Source organism: Onychostruthus taczanowskii, unplaced genomic scaffold (genome assembly GCF_017590055.1).
Source record: "Onychostruthus taczanowskii isolate IOZ18803 unplaced genomic scaffold, ASM1759005v1 scaffold1, whole genome shotgun sequence".
Taxonomy (NCBI): Eukaryota; Metazoa; Chordata; class Aves; order Passeriformes; family Passeridae; genus Onychostruthus; species Onychostruthus taczanowskii.
This window is the reverse complement of record NW_024496525.1, coordinates 20,607,350-20,626,864: the sequence shown is the minus strand read 5'-3', so window position 1 is coordinate 20,626,864 and position 19,515 is coordinate 20,607,350. Positions and strand designations below refer to the sequence as shown.

At 37.7% G+C, this 19,515-nt stretch overlaps 1 protein-coding gene across 15 annotated transcripts in view; it reads right to left on the bottom strand.

Annotated features, from left to right (window-relative positions):
- Nucleotides 1-281: 281 nt before the first annotated feature.
- The window catches only part of NRXN3 (neurexin 3), a 912,175-nt gene continuing 892,941 nt past the window's right edge, over nucleotides 282-19,515 (bottom strand). For 9 of the 15 annotated variants that reach the window (XM_041425182.1, XM_041425269.1, XM_041425614.1 and 6 more), the window contains one exon: nucleotides 495-968. In XM_041425182.1, coding sequence (XP_041281116.1) covers nucleotides 667-968 — 302 coding nt within the window. In that variant the 3' untranslated portion in view covers nucleotides 495-666. Of the gene's footprint in view, nucleotides 1,593-19,515 lie in introns of all 15 variants that reach the window. The other 6 variants (XM_041424942.1, XM_041425355.1, XM_041425440.1 and 3 more) reach the window with 3 other exon arrangements.

The window sequence follows — 19,515 nt, the reverse complement described above, 5'->3', positions numbered from 1 at the left end:
TTTCTTCTCATGTCCTGGGTCACCCCCCACATCATTCCACTCCACTCTTCCCTCCCTCACCAAAAGTAACCAAAGAAACCAAACAAAAAGCAACCTAAGAAACAAAACAAAATCAAACCAAAAAACCAACAATCTCCAAACTCATTTATTCCCCTCCTCCAATCTCGAAAAGTTATGTGTATGCTGGACACGGCCAGATCAGTTTGTTCAATATATCTTTGTTGTTTAATAACGTTTATATTTTTTTTCTTTTTCCTTCATTTTTTTTTTTTTTAAATAAGTAAACTGAAAAATTATTGGTACAGTCAGGGATCACGAACATTGTTAAAGACTCACTTGGAGATATGAAACAAGTAAGCCATGAAGTCTTCTACCTTTGCAGAAAGTTCAGCGGAGGAGGAGATTTGGAGATGTCCAAGTTCACTAACAGAGCAGAGCTGTGTGCGCCATCTCCAGAACGCTAAGTGTGCTTTATAATACATTAGGGTAAAGTTTGCTGACTCCAAGTGATGACTTAGACATTAACAGTCACTGCTGAAATTTTTTCCCAATACTTTTTCCCACAAACGATATCTCCCAATCATCTCGTTCGCTGCAATGGTTCTGATATCTCAGTTAAATCTCATTAAGTATTTCTATATTTATATATAAATAATTATTCTTTTTTTACACATAATACTCTTTGTCCTTGTTTTTCTGCTTCTTGTGGCCGCTCTTTGAGCTCTGCTGCTTCTCTTTCACGAGCGTGCCGTTGCTCTGGGCTGAGTTGCTGATGTAGTTCCGCGTCTCGTCCACCTGATAGGACCCCTCGTCCCTGTTCCTGTACTTGTACATGGCGTACAGGAGGATGAGGATGCAGAGGGCGGCAGCAGCCACAATGCCGACGACCATCCCCGTTGTGCTGCTCGACTCACGGACCACCTCTGAGGCCCCCGGAACCCGTCTGATTCCCGGCTCCGTGGGGTTTGCTGTGGGCACATTACGGAACATGGGGGAAGTGATTAGCGGGCTCTTCAGCTTTGTGCTGTCTAGCTCATAGGCAGTGGGCAACGGAAGCAAGACTATGTCAGGCTGGGGTTTGAGCTCACGGTTATTCATTTTGCCAGCTGGCAATTTGGGAATCATCACAGTCGAGGACGAAGCTGTGGAGCGGATCAGCTCAGGGGACAAAGACGTGGTAGTAGTCCTACCAGTTTCGGAGACTTTGTTAGGTCTAAAGTCCTTGGATTCCCACTTGGGTGCGTGTGCTTTGTAGCCACCTTCGAAGATTGAAGTGGAAAGACTCTTATCTGTTACCAAGGAGAAGGTGGTGTAAAAATCTTCATCATCAGTAGGGGGTAGGTTAGAGTCAAAGGTTTCCCCTGAGCCATACCCAGATATCACCAAGCCATCATCATCACAACCATCGCTGCCTTGGTCCGACAAGCAAGGTAACCCCGCCTCAGAGGTCATGGACAGGGAATCTTTGGTGGTCTCAATAATGGTGAGGAGGGGGCGAAAGGTAGGGGGAAGTGTAATGAAAGGTGCACGAGTAGCAATAGGAGGGATATCTAAAGGGTCTTCTACAAGTAGAGGGATAACTAATTCACCTCCTGGGATGGAAAAGAGAAAAAAAAAGAAGATTAGTACATTTTAATGACACAATGCATCATTTTCAGTTCACTAAAGGGTGAGAGAGGATCTGGGCATTATGAAAAGTTGTCAGGGATCAGCTTTCTCTCTCTCTAGCTACACTACCAACATACTTTCCTGGGGCTGCCTTTCATTGTTCCCTCCCACCCAGCTTGGACATTGGTAAAGTGAATGCTCCATTTCCTACCTATGCTAGGCATGTACAGTGAAATATCCTGAATTTTTACAGATCCAATTTTTTTTTATATTTGGAGATACTCTCAAGTGACTCTGTGGTCATAAATTTTTGGTAGTGATCTTTTTCAAGCATTTGGTTACAAGACTATTTAAACTAATTACTTTAGACTGCCATAAGCCAGTGTTCTCCTAGATATATTTTACATCACTCATCTTGCCAGTTATTCCTTTTCTGATTATTTTCACTTAAAATAACAGTGGTATTTCTTCTCTGCCATTCTAATATGCTCACCCTCTGTAGCAGTATATAAGTCCTTTTCCTAAGGTGTTTTCCATTCATACATTTCTTCCTGATCATTGTCTGGCTTTTAAATTGTGGGAAGGCTCATGAACGTGAGGGATGGAATAAGAACCAAGTACTTACTGGGTCCATGAAGATACAGAGCTCTACTCAGTTTTCATCTCTTTTTACTCTTTCTTTAGCATTCTGTTTGACACTAGGAATGTCCCTTTCCTTGCATCTTTTAGGGCTACTAGTGCCATGCTATCTTCATCTTCCATTCTTCTTGATATTCATTTACTATAATTTGATTAAAAATTAAGATAGATTTTATCGTGATTGACAAAATAAACTGAATAAGGACTTTGATGTACCAAGTTAGCACCTGAGCCCAGGATTGTACTGCAGAAGTTGTCTTCACGCCTACTGTTACTTCTTGACAGGCAGACAGCTGCAATCAGTTCCACTGATTTCTAACGTGATGGTTACCTGCCTACAGAGGGCTGAAAACAAGGTGGACTTATGGTCTCCTCTTCAAGCAGAACAGTAAAGCTATAGATGTAACATTTGTACCTTACAACAAAATAAGCTGCAAATGAAACAAGAAAATCAGTGTATCATTTCTGTGATTTGGATTCTGAGCAGCAATATTGCTGATTTTAGAGTAATAGCCTTGTGTTGTCTCTATATCATAATGTGACTGCACTTCTACTTTTGAGTCTATGGTAGTTAACACTCCACTGTTTTATATTGTGGACTAAAAAAAAAAAAAAAAAGGTGTGGCATCTTATGAATTTATCTAATTCCTCTACCTCTGGTTATATAGTCTTCTGTTGATCTACAGGTCATCAACCATTTTTTTTAGAGTGAACTATATTGATTTTGAAAGTTTGTGTACAAATTTTCATTTGGGTAATTTTTCTTCGCTTAGCCATGTAAGTAAGCAGCTTAAAATATAAATTGAATTGTTGAGCTGACATAATGAGAATCACCTAGATCTGTTCAAAGGAGTGCAACTCAGTAAGAAGATTACTAATGCATAGGAAATTTTGATTTATACTGACCATTGCTTAAGGAGCACATATAAAAGGAATTGTAGTTTCTAAATAAATAATTCTGGGTTTTAGTTATGTATTAATATCTGCCAATGAACAGTTTGGCCTTGTTACAATGCCGAATTCATCAGGGTCAAAAATTCTACTTTCTCAAATCTACCGCATATATTACATGCATTTGTTTCCCATTGAATTCTACCAGTGGAATGTCTATAAGGAATATTGTCTAAAATCAAAATACCATCTAAATGTATTTGGAGAGCACTATATTTGAACAAATTACACAAGGGAGATAGAAATATACTGAAAAAGGTATTTAACACTTTGATTAAATCTGGATAGCTGAAATAGCAACATGGCTTATTCTTTTCCTTAATGGGAAACTAAGTGGTGACACAGTTTAATCAATTGAAACAGTTGGAATTCTCTCAGAGGTACCAGGGCAGAAATTGTGCCAAAATAAGAAATGTGGTAGTTTGCATACTTTCATGCAAAGCTAGTTTTAAGTTAAGATACAAAGGGACAATTTGAACATGTTGTTTAGTTTTCTGAGCTTCCTCAGTATGTTCATATATCTCTTTGGTTACTGCAGAGAGACTGAAGAAATAAGTATCAATGTCACTAAACTACATGCTTTCAAAAAATTATGTAAAAAAGCCTACAGTGTCATCTGCCAAATGGCTACACTGCATTTTGTGCTCACTTATCTGAGCTGTTTTCTGAGCAATGCAGAAACTAGAGCATGTAATATGATTTATATATGTCCAGAAGGCGTATCCATGGCTTGAGTAGAGCATCTATAATCTATTCAAACAGGTGGTCTCAGGATGAACTTGGAGTATGCCTTGAGGGGAAAGATCATCTGTGAGCCTGGTAAAAAAAATTAATAAAAAACCCAGAATTTAAGTGAGGATTGCAACAAATGGCATAAGTCTGGAATTTAAATTCCAGAAAGTCAGGGATAGATAGTGTTCCTTTAAACAGTTTTTTAATATCAGTGTTTTACTGTTCAATTGCAATACTCATCTGTGATTTTCATTCATCATCTGTGACACTCAACTGGAAAAACAAAAGTTTGTCAGCTTTTAATTGCTCATCTGGAGCCTTGAAGTGCCTTTGTTCTTAAAAGCTATTTTACTGGCCAACAGCATCAGTATGTAGTGATCTGCCACCCATTGGAGCAATATTTTGGGTAGCTTTTGTCCAAAAATAAGTTATTTTGGTCCTCTTAATGATTAATTTTCTGGAAGGAATCAGACATTTCTTACATTTAATATGTATTTATCCTTTTACCCCAGTAACCTTTGTATTTAAAAGCAGGTCATAGTTATATAGTTTTTGTTGCTATTGAGGACTTGAGATAATGATCAAGCCTGCTGGAACTGTAAAAACAATCACAGCCATCTTGAGATATTAAGTAAACTTGATAGACTTGCTATGATAAGTTGGGTTTTAAATAAGTGATGGAGAAAATAATGGAGCTTTTCAATGCCAGCAAGTCTGTTAGATGGAAGGCAATAAGAGTCAGAACTAAGTTTTACAAAGCTTTCATCTCCCAATGTACATGAGGAGAGAAATAACTTTCATATCAGGAGCACTGGATTAATTTTTATTCAATTATTTAATCTTATCACTAGTTTTCATTCCAAATTGTCCAAATGACCCACACTATGGTTACTTGCATACTCAAGAAATAGCGACTGTTTAAGGTCCTTCCTTAGGAATCACTTTTCCATCAAGGAGTTAATTTGTTACATTTACTTTTGTGGGGTATCAGGTAGATGCAAAGGTGCTAATAATGTTTTGATTTTAGATTTTTTTATTGTCTCTAATAGAAGAAACTGAGGCCAAAAAAGGCTGTGTGACAATAAATAAGAAAAAGCACTTTAGGTATCAAAGCTGGCTTCTCTTTTATTGCATTGTTAGGCATCTATGCAAAACTCACAGCAAACTTGAAGCTCTAAGTTTAACAGGATGCAAGCACAATGAATACTTCCTGGGGTGTGCGATTTATAGGGGAATAAAAACATCCTTAAAAATGGCAGGATAAAAATGCCACTTAGTCTAAGAGGAATGTGTTATTTAAGGATAACAGGGAATGTAAATCATGAAAAGTTCCCAAGACAGTGTCAGAAATATGATCACCAGTACCCATGGAGCAAGTGCAAACTTTCATATCATACCTGCAAGCAACTCTGTAAGAGGTACTACATTTCTACAGGTAAGAGGCATGAGAGGGAGTCTGGTGACCAGCAGATTGTGAGTGTGTGTATAGGGGAATCATCTTTCACAGAAGAATGGCTGAGGGTGGAGTAAGCTGCCTGGAGCCAGTGGTCCTTTGATGGTGGAGTACTGATGCCTTTTGCCCAGGCCCCACGTCAGATTATAGGTGAACAGTGAAAGATTTAAAAAATTAAACAGCCACTTGGTTGTCAAGAATATCTTATGCAGGATTTGGATCCTGAATGGTTTGCTGGGGAAGGCAAATGTTTTATAGGCAAATGTTTTATAGGCAAATGTTTTAAGCCTCTAGAAAGAGCTAGAGGAGCCCCTGAAAAACCTTACATGACAATTTTGAAGGGAAATATGTTTGAGAGAGGTTTTATGTTTGTCAAATTTTCTTTTCTCTTCATGATGTCTACCCATTTTTCAATTGCAAAATTAATGCTTTGCAGCCTTGAATAAAACTTACAGGTTTCAATTTCCAAATTGCTGTGTGGTACAGAAAAAAAAAATAGCAGCAAGGCTGCAACGCTGTTTGGGCCATGGCTTTCAAACAAATATTCATGTAAGAGTTAGATTCTACTTGTGAGTGATAGAGGCTGTTTCCTGGTAGTTATAGGTTTCTCTCCCCCTCTTTTTCTGTTGGCTGTTAAGCACTAGTTAAAAGTGTTCACTTGTATATGCTTTGAGTTCACTTTAGCACTTTAGTTCACTTTGTGCTTTGAGGTTACTTTAGCAATCCAAAGATTTGACAAGGATTTTCCAGATTTATTTTTCACCTACTTTGTGCTTTCTCCCCTAAGCAGGGAATAGATATTTCTTGAATATAAATATGTGTTTTAGAAAGCTCCTCTTGACAACACAATGCCAAAGAACTAAACAAAAGAGAAACAAATAAAATTGTTTCCTCTGCCGTGACATAGATGCCAAATGCATCGACAGTGTAGATGAAAAAAAACCCCAACCCCAAAAAACTTAACACCAAACTGGAAGGAGCTCTGAGAGAACTGAAGTCTGTCAGGTGGGGAATCTTATACCAAACAGCCCAGTGGTTCGCTTGGCCTTCTCATTCCAGAAAGTGTGCATATATTAATTAAAAATTAGCCTTTTAATCTAACACACATATACTACTTTCATGGAGTTGTGCTTTTCTTTAAACTACCAAGAGAACTGGGGATATAAAAGGTCTGTTTAAGCCCTGGAGCTGCCCTGCTTTTTGCTTTATGCGTGTATTTATAGATATATAATTCATACCTCTGGAGCTGAGCTCTAGTCAGAGTCCTCTGCTACTGGAAAAGACAGAGTGTTTAAAATTTAATAGAAGCCTTATGAACTGTGAGGATGGTATGGGCAAGCCAGGAATGTAGAGGGCACCAAAAAATACGATAAATAAAACAACATGAAAAACTGTAGCAGCTGCTGGTTTTCATCTTTAGAGCCACAACTACTTCAGTGGAGTTTCAGGCATCAAACTGATACAGGACAAAAAGCACACAAAAAGGAAGCCTGAAAGATTCATCTTCTGCTGCTGCTGATAAGGAACACACCTTATAGTCTCTCTATTCCAGCTGCAACTGAGGAGCTTTAAAATTTCATTCATAAAGGCTGCACAATTCATCCATTCCTGCAAATACTTGAAATTCTGCATCCAAAGTTTGCAATTTTCATTCTATTCTTTTGATGTTCCTCTGAAGTCTGAATCCATTTTTAATATGGAATACTTGCCAGAGAAATAATTCCTTACCTTCCCCCTCCCCTGTGTTAACACGATAATTTCTTATTAAAAGACTGAGTTCATAAATTTCAGTCTAATGGTATTTAGTTAATTCTGCTTTGAGTCCTCTGAGGATAAAAAGAGGAAATTATTCAGAATATAGTTTCTGATTCAAAGGAATGATGATGCTAACACAAAACTCAGTATATGAACATTCTCAATATTTTCTACTCTTGCAGTCTGAATTAATTGCAATTGACAGAGAGAGTGAGAAAACACTCTCTCTGTGAGTGAGTGAGTGAGAAAAACAGGATTTCCACAATGAAATACTGCAACTCTTTATCTCAGATATCTCCTTTTCATTTCAGAGACTATATCGTTCTCAAAGCCATTCAATAAAACTGGATTTCTGGTGGAGTTGGTTGAAAAGCATTTCCTAAGCCACTCCCTCCAACTATATTAAAAGACATCAGTAAATGCAGTGTTTCCCAAGAGATGGCTCATGAGCAACAGGAAGGTACAGAGTTTGAAAGGACATGAATCCCAAGTTAATGTTGGGCTGTCTGTTACTGATGAAAATTTTTGGTCACCTTTGTGGAGTTTTAGTGAAACAGAACCTTCCAGGGAGGTCCTGACATCATGTCTAGAAGCAAAATTATAGAGGAAAACCAAGAATTTTGGTGCCCAGACACTGAGCTTCTCTGAACCAATTGAGGCGTGCCCTCTCTATCTCCCACCATTATTTTAAACTTTTCTGATTACCTGGCGACAGCTTCCTATTCAGTACAATTATTTTTTGTGTTTTCAGTATCAGTTGTCCCAGGGACTTGGTGATTGAGCCTAATATATCTGCTGAGCACAGCATTACTATGCAGAAATGGTGAAAACATACACACTTATAAAGAAGTACCACTTTCTCTTATTTTAGTCACTGCTTTTTGAAGAAACTAATGCAAACTTCTTTTGTAGTAAGGAAATTTTAGAGGTTCAGGATCTGTCTGCATCATTTCTGGACGATGCTATCAAATCTGATACTAATAGTAATATGGTAGGTGCATTAACCTGGTAAGAGTACACTTGAGAGTATCATCTGGACTGGACATCAGGCACATAAGTTCAATAGAAATAAAATAGTTTCATGGGAATAAAGTAGCAGTGTTGTAGAGCTGCAGTAGGAAAACCCGGAGAACTGCCAAAATACTAAAGAAGTCCCATAAATTTTGACTTGACATGAAGGTTACACCACCAGGTTAAATACAATTTAAATAGCATGAAAAGAAGTAACACTACTGGTGATTCGTGTGGGGAAAGGGAAAGAAAACTTCTAGAGGGGGACTGAGAAAGAACAGAAGCAAAGTGCCTCAGACTCCTTCACCCCGTCCTATGCACAATACAATATGGCAATTGACAATATACAAAGAGCACGTAACATAAAGGCAAATACAAACTGATTAAAAAATGAATAAACTTATATATATTTTCCTAAAGCAAAACCATACACTAGAAAATAAAAATGCCACAGCAACAAGGTCAGAGAAAAGAAAAAACAGAACAAGTAATTCACTTTTTCAGCAAAAGAAAGATCAAAACCTATGAGAACTGAAAAAAATTATGAAAATCAAAAACATTATTTCCTTTAAAAAAAGGTAACCAAAAATACATAAAAATATTTAGAAAGCATACCACATTGATTTCATAACAGTCAACTTACATCAACAAATTGCCCGCATGTTTTTTGGCATGAAAGGAAAAATTTACAAAAGAAAGTTGTGTAAGAATGCTCTTGGACAAGTAGCATTGCCACATTCTTGTAACTTGCTTTTTTTTGCTGTTGTTTCTTAAAAACTTTTTTAGCAAAATGTTTATTATTTCTTTTTAAATATATTTGTTTTACAACAAAGGGCGATACAGGGAGGCAACAACACATACATCCACACCACATAACATGAAAAGAAAAAAATCTTGCACCTTAACAAATTTGAACTTTTTTTTTCTGCTGTTTTTGGTTGTATTTTTTTATCTTATGTAAAGTTGTTAGCATATTGCAGTTGAAAAATCCTGTACAATTTATTGAATTTACTTTTGCTTGTTTGCATATCTACACATATAATGTTTTTTGAAAAGCAAAGTTTGTTGCTTTTTTGCCTTTTTGGTCAATTTGATATATATTTTTTTAAACATTTTCTTTTTTTCTATAATTTTTGTGTGTGTGTGTTTTAAGGAATGGATGACTGCACAAAAAATTTTAACAATGCTAAAGAAAGGGGTGGTGAAGGGAAACTTATGGGAAGAAAAAATGCTTAGGGTGGATGGAGTGGGAGTGTAAAAATCTATGAGTGTACTACACAGGAGATGAAGATGATGGGAGTGAATGTGTAAGTCAGTTGCCATGTCCATGTAAGGGCGGTACGGAGTGATCTAGCAGCATTAGAGCTTCTGGCTGTAAGGAAGGGATGGGCAATATACAAAAACAAATGAGCATATTCATGCCCATCAACAAAAAGAAAGAACAGAACTCTAACATTGACAATCTCACAAACCCTAAGCTGCAACTTCTTCAACATGCAAGTTACAAAAAATTAATAATTATAGTATTAATATTTACATTTTCATTAAAGGTTCTCAAATTATAAAAACAGTTAAGACTTTTCCCTACTAAAAATAGCAGTAAAAATACACAAACTAATAATAATAGTAATAATAATAATAATAATAATAACCAGAGAGTAAAACAAAAAAACCAAGGAAACTAGTTTTATGCATTGGAGTTAGAACAACTTCATCTGTAGCTACCCACAGCCTTCTTGTTCCAAGAATCATCTTTTCTGAAGTCCATCAAATTGATAGCATATTCTCAGTAATTTGAGGCAACTGTTTCTTGAGTACATCAAATGTACTGTTTCAAATGTAAATATTATGTTTGCACACCCCATCCCCACTGTCGAATTAGACTGCTTTTATATTCAGATTCCCTAGAGAATCTCAAAAATACAGCTGTAGGATTCTTCCAGTGAAGTAGTTCCTTATTTAAAGACAGAAATAGAGGGAAAAAATTTAGGAAAACAATTCATAACTCTTTTGTTTTGTTTGTTTTTTTTTTTTTTTCATTATTAGATTGGAACAAACCAAATCTAAGATAGAAATTCAACCATTGAAAATAAATACATCAAAATAGAACTATGTAAAGATATACTAAAAAAAAAAGCAAAAAATGAAATCGAGAATTCTCTTTGTTCCCAGGAAGAAAGGAGATAAGAACAATTGCTGGATTTTGAAATTTCATTTTTAAAGAAAAAATTATTCCACACACTTTCAAAGATGGACAAACCAGATGCACACATTGAAAGGAACAGACAAAGCAGTCTAGGGACACTTTCATAATTTGAATTTTTTTTTTTAAATAATTGGATTCTCTTTCCTTCCATCCCCCTCCCGTTCAAATACATTTTCAATTGTCGGCCAAAAAACCCACCACCCTTGAGTGTTGCTTTTTTTTTTAATACATCTTTTTTTTATCACTTATTTTTAAAATAAACATGGAGAGGAAAAAGAAAAAGACGTGCAGTCTGGATGTACATCATAAATAGACATAGAAAAAGATAGAAGAAATTGGCTGAGATCGACAAATGGGTTATATAATAGCTTAATTTTACTGTAGGATGTTAATAATAATGCATGCTTAAAGTAAGTTGCATTTAGGGAAAGTAGAAAAACAGAAGAGCAAGCAAGGATTTGGGGGGCGGGCAGGCAGAAGGGAAGGCGTGGACAAGGGGTGTACCATCCATGCCTCTCCAGAAAGGGCAAAGCACATTCCAGCAGGATCTCTGCATTTCTGGGGGAGGTCAGAAGGGGAAAAGGGTGAGGACAAATTATAAGCTATCCTAGGATAGACTTTTCACCCTGACTATGACCTGTTTGAATCCCTTCAAATACCAAAACTCCATCCCTTGTTCTGACTCTAGCTCTCCAAGGCACACCTGAAATCAGTGGCATATTTTTGTGCCTAGCGGCAGAAAATGCTGCCACTGCTAGCATTAAGACAGACTACTTTCTCCTATGCTACAAAAGTATTAAAAGTTCAAGGAGCTATTACTAATTGGTTCTTTCCTAAAACAATATTCCAGATACTATATGTCCTAGAGGGGCCCTCAACTTCCTCTGAATTCCTTAATGACACATGATGTCTGTGTTTTTCTTGCATAAAGACCATCCCCTAGATATCAGAGTCCTTCAAAGAATGAACTCAGGACCCCAGGCAAACAAACTGTTTTGTTTGGTGTTTTAAAAGACAACAAAATTACATATAAAACTCTGGACCCTGCCTAAGAGAAATCTCTCCAGCAGGTGGGAAAATCTGGCTGTAAGCACTGCATACACCTTAGCTTTCCATCAGGAATGTCAGTAAGATCATTCCATAAGCCATCATAAGGCCATGTTACCACCAATCAGATGAAGCTATCTTGAGACTGAATTTCTGGGAATAATGGGGATATCCTCCCTGTGGATGTGGCCGGGGGTACTTCTGTGTAGGTACGATAACAAACAGGTAGGATGTTCTGGTACTTATAAACATGAGGAGCAATAGCACCTCTAAAGCCACTGACAGATCAGTGTTAGTTCTGGGGATAAACCCCACAAAAATTAAACAGCCTGGGTTGGTTTTAGAGGTATTACTGAAAAGTGTCCAGTTCTGAGAGGAGTTATATAAGAGCTCTACTTCAGAAGGGATGAGGTTGCACTGACTAAGAGCACAGTGCAGCTGTAGCTGGAATGTACCATGCCTATGCTGGGAGACTACACTGGACCTATCTCCTACATCCCTTTGGTAAACGTGTTAGGAAGGGAAGAGGTCAAATCACAGAAGAGGAAATCTGCTCAGAGTAATCCCAGGGACAAAACATGCGGGTTACAGGAAGCAAAGTGTTGGTCTACATAGGAAAATTTGGGGATTCATTTGTGGATCAGAAAAAATTGTTCAAGAATATGAAAAACATTTCAGAAGTGAGGCCTTTCCAGACCTCAGTGGAGATTTTTGTTTGGCAAGGTTACAAGGCTAGTGTCCCTGGACATCACTCCCCACCAGGATTCCGAGCCTCTGGTTTAATTGTACTTAGGGAGTTTCACAAAGAGGCATTTAAGCTTTGAATTTTAATCAATATTTGTCATGACTTGTAGCTGGATTTTCAGAGCAGTGAAATATCCCCCTTCAGCACATTAGAATTGAGTGCCTTCTCTTTGATGCAAAACAGACTGTAAGGCATGACTCTGGTTGCCACCTGTGCAGTCTATGTCAGGTCTCTCCAGAAAATACTTATGCCCTATTTGACGATAAACTTCTAACTCATTGCATGAGGGTCTGGAAAAGCCCTTTACTGCCTGAAAGATCAAAAGAAAAAGCCACAACTAGAGGCAGAGACACTTAAAGAGATGACAAGATTTTGTAAAGGAAATCTTGATAGCCTTACAAGAGGATTTGAAGGGTGCTAAGCAATTTTTTATTTGGTCAGTACAGAGGTGCTTGAATAGAAGTAGAGTTCTTCAGAAAATCTGGGTCTAGCAATTTCTGTTGAGGCTGGTAAACCCTTCAGTATTTAAAAAAAAATCTGGCTGTTAATAGTCAAAACTAGATGTTCTAATTTGAAAATTGGATCCTAAACGCTTCCACATGAAGTTACAAGATGCTGTTTTATTACTGAACACTTAGCAAATTATTCCTCAGAAAAACAAAGACTAAAAAGCATATCTAGTGAAGTTTTTCTTTTTCTTAATTTTCAAAAACTTAAAGTAGATCAAAGGACTGGGAGTATCAACATCTGTATTAGCAAAGATTACAAGTTTGTTGCTTGAAGGATTGAGCTGATATCCAGTGTTTTCAAATGAAAAAAATCCATATATCAACAGGGAAACAATTATACAAAAAGCCCCTCATTCACTGACGTCAGTGATGAAGTTTTATTACACTATTTTTTGTTTTCAAGTCGCATTTTAAAGGGAAATGAGAAAAGTGAAGGTAATGCACATTTCTTTCTCTCTGTCTCTGTGTGTATGTGTGTGTATGTGTTAAAAAGCAATATGAAAGTTGCATGGTAAATTAGGATCCAGGGCTGGACTACAGTACCCACGTTCATGCTAACCTCTGGAAATTCCATGTCTTTTACCACTCTAGTCACAGAATCACAGAATTAAAGAATTACAGAATCACAGAATAGGCAGAGTTGAAAGGGACCCACTAAGATTATCAAAGTTCAACTCGCAGCCCTGCACAGCACCATCTCCAAGATGAGTCCCACCATGTACCTGGGAGTATTGCATAAACACTTGAACTCTGTCAGGCTTGGTGCTGTGACCACTTTCCCTGGGGAGCCTGGCCCAGTGCCCAACCACCCTCTAGGTGAAGAACCTTCTTCTAATATGCAACCTAAACTTCCCCTTACACAACTTCATGTACTTATTCTCCATTAAAGTTGACAGTTTCTCTCTTCCCTAACACACTGAATCCCACATTGAGTTCTGCCCACTGCAACACAACTCTGGCTCTTCCTGCTTGTACTAGCTCCCAAAACAACCTGTTCATTCCTGCATGCTTTTAAACTTTCATAGTGTTTTTCAGACACCCAGCCAAATGAATGCTTAGCATACCACAAGGAACAAATAACATATAGATTAATAGGATTAAATACTAAGTATCAAAGCAAAACCTCTTCCTACACCCAATTCAGAAGAAAAATCTGTTCCTGTGATTCCCATCAGCTATCTGCACTAATTCAATCTTCAAGACAAGTGCACTGAAATAGCTGGTCCACTACAAAACACAGAGATAGGAAGAGCCTAAGAATATAAATTAGTTATATCACTTCCCTTGCACCAGCTGTTTGTAGTGGTAAAAAGCTCTCTCATTCTAAGCCCATGGGCATATCTGAAGCTCAGAAATAAAAAAGCAATCCATAGTAAGAACATCTATATGAAAATGACTGGCAAAGTCCCACATGCTGTTCTGTTTGGGTTTGTGTGTAAGAGTTAATTAGTGGGGCTTCTTTATAGCAATGAGCTAAAAAACTATCATCAGAAATGAAAGCACATTTATAGCTCTGAGAGCTAATGAAATCATAGGGCTAAACTGCCACAGCAGTAAAGAATTTTTCAGGTGTTTGCCATAAGCTTATTATCTTTTCACAGTCCTTCAAATCAAAGAGTATTTGATTCTTCCAGTGCTAAGCAGCCCAACCAGTATCACTGGCCTGAAAGCATTCTTCCCATGCGTCTCTAAACGTCTCTTTCTCCAGGGAGCAAGATCTGCTGTGATGTTTTTTGAAAGACTGAAGATTGATATTTGTAGTCAGACCAGCTAAGGCTTTTTTTTTTTTTTTTTTTTAATGTAAAGCCAAACTTATTTAATCCTAGAAGTCAGTTAAATGGAAAGAAATGTTTCTGAAGGAATTTTGCAACCAAAACCCAGATTCTCATATTGACAAACTCAGCAGAAGTGTGTCATCCAATCATTTGAGTGGGAGCAGGAATAGTTTACTGTCTTTGGTCTAAACACATGTAGCAAAAGTTTTCTGCATATTTACTAAAATATACATAATTTTCTGCTAATCCACAAATCCAGCAAGATTATATTAGTGTCTCCTACTTTCTTCAGTATACAGCTATGAAGCAGACAGGTAAAAATACATGTCATCTTGCTATCCAAATGCTAGTAAATACTTCATGATTTCTGCATATCTTCTCAGTAGCAGCATCCTACTGAAGAAGGATGTCTGATGTAGAAATCATACTTCTACTGATGTAAAAGTCATACACTGTTGGACAGGTTGGATCAATGGGCTGAGCTAAAACTGTACAAGGTTTAACAAGGCCAAGTGCTGGGTTCTGTCCTTGGGTCACAAAAACCCCAAGCAGTGCTAAAGGACAGGAAGTGGCTGGAAAGCTGTCCAGCAGAAAAGAACCTGAGGGGTGTTGGTCAACAGCTGCTGAACATGAGCCAGTGTGTGCCCAGGTGGGCAAGAAGGCCAGTGGCATCCTGGGCTGTGTCAGAAATAGTGTGGCCAGCAGCACCAGGCTAGTGGTTGTCTCCCTTTGCTGGTGAGGCCACACCTTAAATTCTGTGCTCAGTTTTGGGCCCCTTACTGCAAGAAAGACACTGAGGTGCTGGGACATGTCCTGACAACAGCAACAAAGCTGCTGAAGGGTCTGGAAAGTCCTACAGTGAGTGGCTGAGGCAGCTGAGATTGTTAAGCCTGGTGAAAAGGAGGCTAAAGTGACACCTTATCACTCTCTACAACTGCCTGAAAGGAGGTTGTGTACTTCAGAAGTAGGCAGAACCCTTTTCAAGTGCAGTATTTTTAATCACTTGCATACTCGGCTATATTTGCCATTTCTGTTGAAAGTTCCTACAAAGTAAGCAAATTAATCCCTAAAACAGCATAAGCACATTACATTTTCAAAGTCTGCACCTAATCCAACTGCAAGTAACTCAGTGGATGGAACTTCCTCCCTTGCTTTGTGAGAGGAGAATCCAAAGCATAGTAGAATCACTGGTAAAAGGTCTCTCTTGCAATGAATTTAAAACTTATTTTCTGAAGGAAAAGTAGTGATTCTAGTTCTGCCCTCAATAACCCTTCCTCCTTTAGTATTTCCTATTCCTGTTACAGACACAAATCAGTACTTGGAAGAACCTGTGTTTGCAGCTTGTGTCCAGAGAATGATATTGTGCTTTTTATCTTCAAGTTGTAAACAAAATAAAGCAAAGAAAAACCATACAAAGAAAAGTGTCCACTTCTTCGATGGCTAAATAATCCAGGAACATACTGGCATTACTTATGTCTCTGGAAGACATTCAAGATTCAAAGTATTGCACTTTAGAAGTCTCCACTGATGCAGCTACACCTTATTCTCAAGGATACATGGAAATCAGTATAACCTATAACAGTGTACACACAGTACCAAGGAAAGTGTTGGACAAGCTCTAGAAAAGAGCAGGGGTGTTAACATGTAAGTTGGACTATACAAACATGGTGATGAACTCCAAATAATAAGAATGCACAATGTCCTTGGCAATTATATCAAGCCAAATGGTGCAATTATTGAGAAGAAATAATTAACCATGTCTTTTCAGCATTGTGAACATCAGTTCTTTGTAAAATGTAGAGTCAAGAGAATTTACAGTGGGATGGTTGGGAAGAGGCTTATTCCAGTAGGCTTTGAGCAAGATTAATTTACCTGTGCCTTCACACCTAAACTTACTAATGCTATTAATCACAAGGCATGATAGGGATTCTTATAGGGCATGCTTTATTCTACTACGTTTTAGCAATTTTAAGTTCCCTCCCAGAGTAACTGAGGTGTAAGTGTTAAGAATTGAAATGACCTTTTCAAGCACATGTTAAAAACCTGCACTAAATCAGGGATTAATAAGCTCATCTTCCAAATGATGGAAGCAGTACAACCCTGCTTATAATGTTATTTTCCTCATGTTACAAGAAGCCTTTGGAAGTCCAGAACTGAGTCCTAGGACTATGGGACTTCAGTCTCCTATTCAGACAAAAACAAGGCAAAATGATTGTCCTCAGAATGAATACAAGGACTGCCTCACAGTCATCCTAAAAGGCAAAGCCAAGTTCTCCTTCAGTAAAATGAGCTGATGTTGCATACACTAAGGCTTTAGTCCTCAGTAACCTGTAAAGGAAAAATGCTACATAAGAGACTGTTACTGATGAGAAGTTCACTACCAAGTAGACTGCTGACAGGTTCTACAAAATTACCACTTGGAAGTGATAGAAAACCCTAGGCAGAAACCCTGATAATCCATAAACATAAATAAATAGAACCCCAATTCTTCCTCCAGAAAGGAAAAATGGGAGTGCCAAGCTTTTGAGCAGTATGTTAGGTGTTGTTCTCTCACACCACTTCAGACAATGTGAGATGCTCTTCTTTTGATTTTAATAATGTTTAAAAGCACTAGAATCCCCTTGAGATCTCAAACAGAGGTGTTTAGAAACAGAATGGCAAGTGCCTATTAGTCCATACTTTGACGTCAATTCTCCTACTAGGCAGCACTTGTAAGTGCATCAGCCACACAATACAGCTAACTAACATATGAGCTATCTAGCTCTGAAGCACTGCAGGGGGAATCCTTTGTATAGGAGCTTTCAACATGTGAGCTAGTTCTGTCTGTCATTTAGAAAAGACAAGAGGGGATGGTGCTGTGACTCAGGCGTTTGGGAATGGATTTTTGGCAGGACTTCTTGTTTGTTTGTTTTTGCAGGGAAGTTTAATACTAGACATGAAGTGCAGAAGCATAAGGAGAGGATGCTGTTTTTGCAAATTTTCTTTTGAAAGTTCAGGATTACAGCAATGGAAGGCTGCTGCAGGCAAGTTTGAATCCTCTTTTTCAACATCATGAATGACTGGAATAAATTCTACTGTGATTCAGAAGCCAATGCTTTAAGCTGTTTATCAGAGGTTGCATTACAGCAAGAAAGTGGCTGGGAAGGGTATTTGCTCTGTTTTCATAAAAGATTGGATTAGAAGAGAAACAGATCTCATTCCAAAAGTTAACTTACTTTAGTATTGAGGATATTAGTATCTAGGGCCTCCAACATAAGAAGGACGTGTTAAAGCAGAGGATGGCCATGGAGCTGAGGGCTGGAGCTTGTTTCCTATGAAGACAGGCTGAAAGAGCTGGGGCTGCTCAGCCTGGAGAAGACAAGGCTCCAGGGACAACTTACAGTACCTTTTTCCAGTACCTAAAGGGGGCCTACAAGAAAGCTGGAGAGGGACTTTTTATAAAGCTATCTAGTGATAGGACAACAGCTTCAAAATGAAACAAGGTATATTTAAATTAGATATTAGGAAGGAGTTCATTGTTTTGATGGTAGAACAGGTTTCTCAAAGAAGCCCCATCCCTGGAAATGTTCAAGGTCAAGTTGGATGGAGCCCAGAGCAGCCTGGTTTAGTGGAAGGTGTGCCTGCCCGTGGTGAAGAGGTTGGAACAAAAATAATTCTGTGATTCTATGCTATGACAATTGTATCTATTTCAGAATCACAAGTAGCCAGCACATCCATGAATAAAGACGGACACCAGAATTCTTCAGGTCCATACAGACTTTTTAAACACAAATTCAGGATGACTGCTTTTTGCTATTGATTAATTCTGCTTACCTCATTTGTAAGCTGGGAGGTCTTGACATTCTTTCTCCCTAATCTTCACACCATGATAAGAAAATGTATATCTCGCCATCCCAAAAGTTTGTTTCGTTTGTTACGGAAGGTGAAGCACTACCTTTCAAAATGGATGGAGAAGGGGGATGGGGAGGTGGTATCTGGGAGTATGGTGTGTATTTATTGTTTTTTTAAACCAACAGTTAATATTCATAGACCAGAGCAGGTCAGATTGCTGTGGAATCACTATCTAAAGGGATACATAGTCATAATTTGAATATGTTTTCCATATTATTCCTTATTGTATTACCTGAAGTATTTACATTTAAATTTCAGGGTCATTGTTAGAAAATCAACTGAAAAATGACTGCATAGATATTAACCATCATGTCTGAGCTTCATGGTTTAGTAATTCTCCGGAGCATAAAAATCATGAATACCTGTGAAATGAAAGTTAACTGCAGATCAAGTCTAATAGGATGGAAAGTTAATTAAAAGAAGCTAAAAAAATCTTATCATATTAGGCTTTTCTCTGCTATGAAGTAAGACATTGTATGGTTAGATTTTAATAGGAAAGTCTATTACTTTCTCATAGACTCTAATTTCCTTTATCTGTATGAGACACAAAATTTTCTCATGCAGAATTATTTTTCTGATGAATTCATTATTTCTATTCATATTCTTAGTCTAATTGATGGTTTTAAGCACAATCAAAAAAGAGATAGAGCTGGAAACATTATGTTAATAAAACAAACACTTTATTTGAGCAATTCTGCCATTGGCAAACTTGCAGCTTTGAACTTTGTGAATGAAACAAAAAGGTGTTCAAATTTTAACTTTACTGCCCTGTGATTTACTGCCTTATTAGGGAATTTATGAGTAGCACTGTTTTGAAGTTAGAAGAAATGTTGCAACTTCAAAAGGCTCATTATAGACACTTGAGCCTGTTGCTTGCCTTCTGCAAAGGACATTAAATGAGAACAGACACACGGACCAACATTTTACTGAAAAAGAACTGGCAGATTTGCCTGTTTTTTCTAATGCCTAAACAATTCTTGCTAGTCTTTCATGGTAAATTTAAGTGTTTAATGCAAAGTGGCTTCTTTTCCCAACCTTCCAGGGCATTCAATTATTCGTGAAAATGGAAGCATGCCAGAAGTCATATTATAAGTTGCTGTCTTATAGCTCCATCACAATTCTTTATTATTTCTTATTTCATTGTCTGGTAATTTAGTAGTGGTAACCTCAGTTGAAAAATACTGAGAAAGGGA